The sequence below is a fragment of the Cannabis sativa genome, chromosome 3 (genome assembly GCF_029168945.1).
Source record: "Cannabis sativa cultivar Pink pepper isolate KNU-18-1 chromosome 3, ASM2916894v1, whole genome shotgun sequence".
Lineage (NCBI taxonomy): Eukaryota > Viridiplantae > Streptophyta > Magnoliopsida > Rosales > Cannabaceae > Cannabis > Cannabis sativa.
In genome coordinates this window covers 50,586,808-50,590,713 of record NC_083603.1, presented here as the reverse complement: position 1 = coordinate 50,590,713, position 3,906 = coordinate 50,586,808, and the positions used below count along the sequence as shown (strand labels likewise).

The 3,906-nt window shown below is 33.3% G+C and overlaps 1 protein-coding gene across 1 annotated transcript; it reads right to left on the bottom strand.

Annotated features, from left to right (window-relative positions):
• Positions 1 to 606: 606 nt before the first annotated feature.
• LOC115708789 (pentatricopeptide repeat-containing protein At5g66520) lies at positions 607 to 3,552 on the bottom strand. The gene is made up of 2 exons (XM_030636799.2): positions 1,492 to 3,552; positions 607 to 1,301 (listed from the first exon to the last, which is right to left on the bottom strand). Exons 1-2 carry the CDS (start codon positions 3,432 to 3,434, stop codon positions 1,298 to 1,300), a joined length of 1,947 nt encoding a protein of 648 aa, XP_030492659.2. The 5' UTR covers positions 3,435 to 3,552; the 3' UTR covers positions 607 to 1,297.
• Between the last annotated feature and the right edge of the window lie 354 nt (positions 3,553 to 3,906).

Below are 3,906 nucleotides of genomic sequence, written 5' to 3'. Positions count from 1 at the left end.
ATAACATGTAGATAATTACTTGATATTTAACGGCCAAGTACCTATAGAGTTTTAAACATATAACTTAAGTATTATTACCATCAAAAATTAAACTTAAGTATTCATTTGCAACGGAGAGTTAAACTTAAATATTTATGCAGCAAATTAGTTTGAATTATATTTTTTTGCAATATGTTACTAAATTAGTACACTACTGGAGATGCTAGTATGCATACCCTCACAAAAATGTGATACAAATGTTAAAATTTAACAATTTATACAGTAATTATGTTAATGTTAGGTAAACTAAATGACCAAATTAGAGAAAATGTATATTGAAGATTACTTTGTCTTTCTCAATTCACAATACTGAACTCATATTTTAATAATGATCAATTTCCAGAAAAAAAAAAATTGTAAATGGGGGTTTAAGTACTAGAAATATTTTATTATTAATCTAATAAACTTCCAAAATATACAACCAAGAGACTCATGAGTAGCACCTGTATTTTCCCCCACTTTTGTTTTTCAAAAAAATTCAATTAATCATATGAAAGCCACAAAATATCACATTGATAGTGCAGCAGCAAGCATTTAAATAGTTTTTTTTTTTTTTTGAAAAATAATAATAATAATAATTAGAAGAAAAGTTGTCTATCATGCATGCACGCAGTCATCATATACAAAACGGCATAGCTCTAAAGAAAAAGTAGTATGAGAATTAATCTTCATAATGCATATGATATACATAACCAACATTCATTAGCACAAAGTATGTTTTTTTAACAGAAAAGAGAGCCATAAATGTTTCAAGATTACCTGTAATCAATCATTAGAGCTGTAGTACTACTACTTTTTTGACCTTTTAAAGAGTAAGAGAGTGAGAGACACCATAAAAAAAAAAGATCTTTTCTTTTAGTGCGCTGGAAGTAGCAGAAACTTCTCACACCCGTGCCATTTTGTTTCTCTTTATAATATTCCTTTTTCTTGCCTTTCAGCATCCAGGAACAAGAAAAACAGAGGCTAAAGATACCATCTTTTTTGCCCTCTATTTCCCTTTTTCCATTTCATTTCTTACTAACTTTATCACTTTAGGAATATTGCTCCACTTAATGGGCAACTTTTTTAGAGTAAGACAATCTGAACCAGCTCACCAGATATAGCTTTTTCTAAGCATGAAACTTCTGTGAATTATGCATTTGGGTCTCTTCAGATTCCAACAATAATACATAATGCTCTTCCTTGCGGGCCATTAGATGTTTGCCATTGTTCAACAAACTTATAGCATCACGTAAGAGTTGTCTGTATTCTGAACATATCACCTGAAAAATATTACATCGTTGCTTCAAGATGCAGTATATACTTTCTTAATATTCCAGCCTTTACGGTACTACTTTTTTAAATACTCAATAGATCAAATCTTATTAAATTAACTTTCCAGACGTTAATTCTCATATCAGTAATTTTCATTCAACTTGTATTTGATTATTTTACAAAAAGGTGAAAAACTACCAATAATCATTGCATGAGCATGCCCCCTCTTTGAAAGTGTGGAAACGAGAACGATCTCTGATAATTAATTCTCTATTATAAACTTTAGATATGGCCTTCATAGCTGAATGACAATCATCACATGTCCTTAGATTTTTTACAATCCTAATTGAAGTCCCAGGCTCGGTACTCATCAGCCCAAAAGCCACGGCTAACTTCTCGCTATGGTTAGTGACTGCTTGTTCTTTGTCTTCTTCACTCAAATCAAAGGAAACTTGACTTGTATTTGAAATATAGCCTCCTAATTGAGCTCGTTTCAGAACTTCACCTAACTTTTCCCGAATTTGTGCAATTCGAGGATGTGATCGGTCAGCAACTCTAAACTCGTTAATTACTCCATTGACTTCAATCCAGCTATGCCCTGGGCTGGACTGGTTTCTTTTCTCACCTATTAAATGCCTCAGTTCTGCAACTCTCTCCCATTTACCAAGAGAGGCATTCAAATTAGAGAGAAGCACTTTGCCTTCAGTATGTCCATTATGGTCTAACAGCTCAATATGCCTTGCAATTTGCTCCCCTAGTTTGACATCACGATGGATTTTACAAGCGCTCAGCAAAGACCTCCATATAACTATGTCAGGTTGCATTGGCATACTCCTGATAACTTCGTACGCCTTTTCCAAATGCCCAGCGCGGCCAAGTAAATCAATATAGCAGCCATAGTGCTCAATCTTAGGAGTGATTCCCCATGAGCTTTCCATACGCAAGAAAACCGAAGAGCCTTCTTCTACTAAACCTGAGTGACTACATCCATTTAGTAGTCCAAGAATTGTAATGCCATTTGGCATAACATTTTCCATCAACATTTGAGAGAAGACTTGAACAGCATCTTTCCCACGTCCGTGAATTGATAACCCATTGATCATGCTTGTATAGTTAAAGACATCCCGTTTGGGAATCCTACAAAAAACTTGGTTTGCTCGGTCTATTTTTCCACACTTTGCATACATATCAATTAGAGCAGTAACTATATTATTGGTCAATGAGATTGCAGTAGCATCTATATATTTGTGTACCCACTTCCCTTGATCTAAAGCACCAAGATGAGCACAAGCAGACAGAACTGAAACAAGGATAGCCTCATTTGGCTTCACCTTGCCTTCATACAACATGTCATGAAAACATCCGAGAGCTTCAATATTTCTATCGCAGCCAACAAAACCTGATATCATAACAGCCCACGACACTTCATTGCGCAATGGCATCTCATCAAAAAGTTCACAAGCTTTGTTAATCTCCCCTCGTTTCGCATACCCACGTAAAAGACTAGTCCACGTAAAAGCATCTCTCTCAGACATATGATCAAACACTTTCCGGGCATCTCCCGTTCTTGCAAAAACAGCATACATGTTAATCGCCGCATTGCCCACAAACAAATTGGACTCGAGCCCATTTTTCACCACCAACCCGTGAAAAATCTCTCCATGGAGTGAAGATATCTGATGAGAACAGGAAGTGAGGACGAATGTAAACGTGTAATTATCAGGGAAAGAAGAAGCCAGCATTTGACTGAAAAGAGAAATGGATTCTTGGGAGTTGTGTAATTTTGAATAAGCTCTAATCATGAGGTTCCATACAAGAGTGGGGGCCAAAGAAGAATGGTAACCATCAAATAGTGTTCTAGCACTGTTGAGGTCCTTCAAAGAGAGATAACAGTTAATAAGAGAGGTGGTTAAAGAAGAATGAGATGAAAGTGCCACGGTGAAAACTCTGCCATGGATTTGCTTAAGCTGAGGGAGTTGAGGACGCTGCTTTAGTAGCTGAAAAAGGGTTTGCGGGATTGGATGGTCAAAAGGAATTCTGATAAGACTTGGTTTGGGTATGGCGGACAATGTAGTTGATGAAGACGAGAAAGGGAAGGAGGGAAAATGTTTGAATTTGGATCTTGCTGTGATCACTTTCATTTCAAATTTGTTTTTTGGTCAGCTCATTTCAACCTTGTACAATGTTCGTGAAACAAGAATGACAATGTTATAGCTTTTTTTTTTTGAAAAAAAATGTAATGTTGATGAAATTCAATCCCCCTTAATAAGCCTAAATTTGATTATTTTTTAATAATAAATTATTTAATATTTAATAAAAAAAATAAAAAAATCACATAACTAACAGTAAAAATTATCTCAAAAAAAAAAAAAACAGTAAAATAAAATAAATTATAATTAGTACATAATTTTTCTTTTTATTTTAATTCAAAGTTAAACTAATAAATTTAAAAATATGATTAAAATATCTATAATATTTTAAGTATTTTAAATTTAAATTTAATTTTATTTTTATATAAAATATCTATATAATTTTTATTTTTAAATATTTATAATAATATTATAAAATTAATAAAGGATATTTTATTAAGTAATATGATATTCTCTTAAAGTT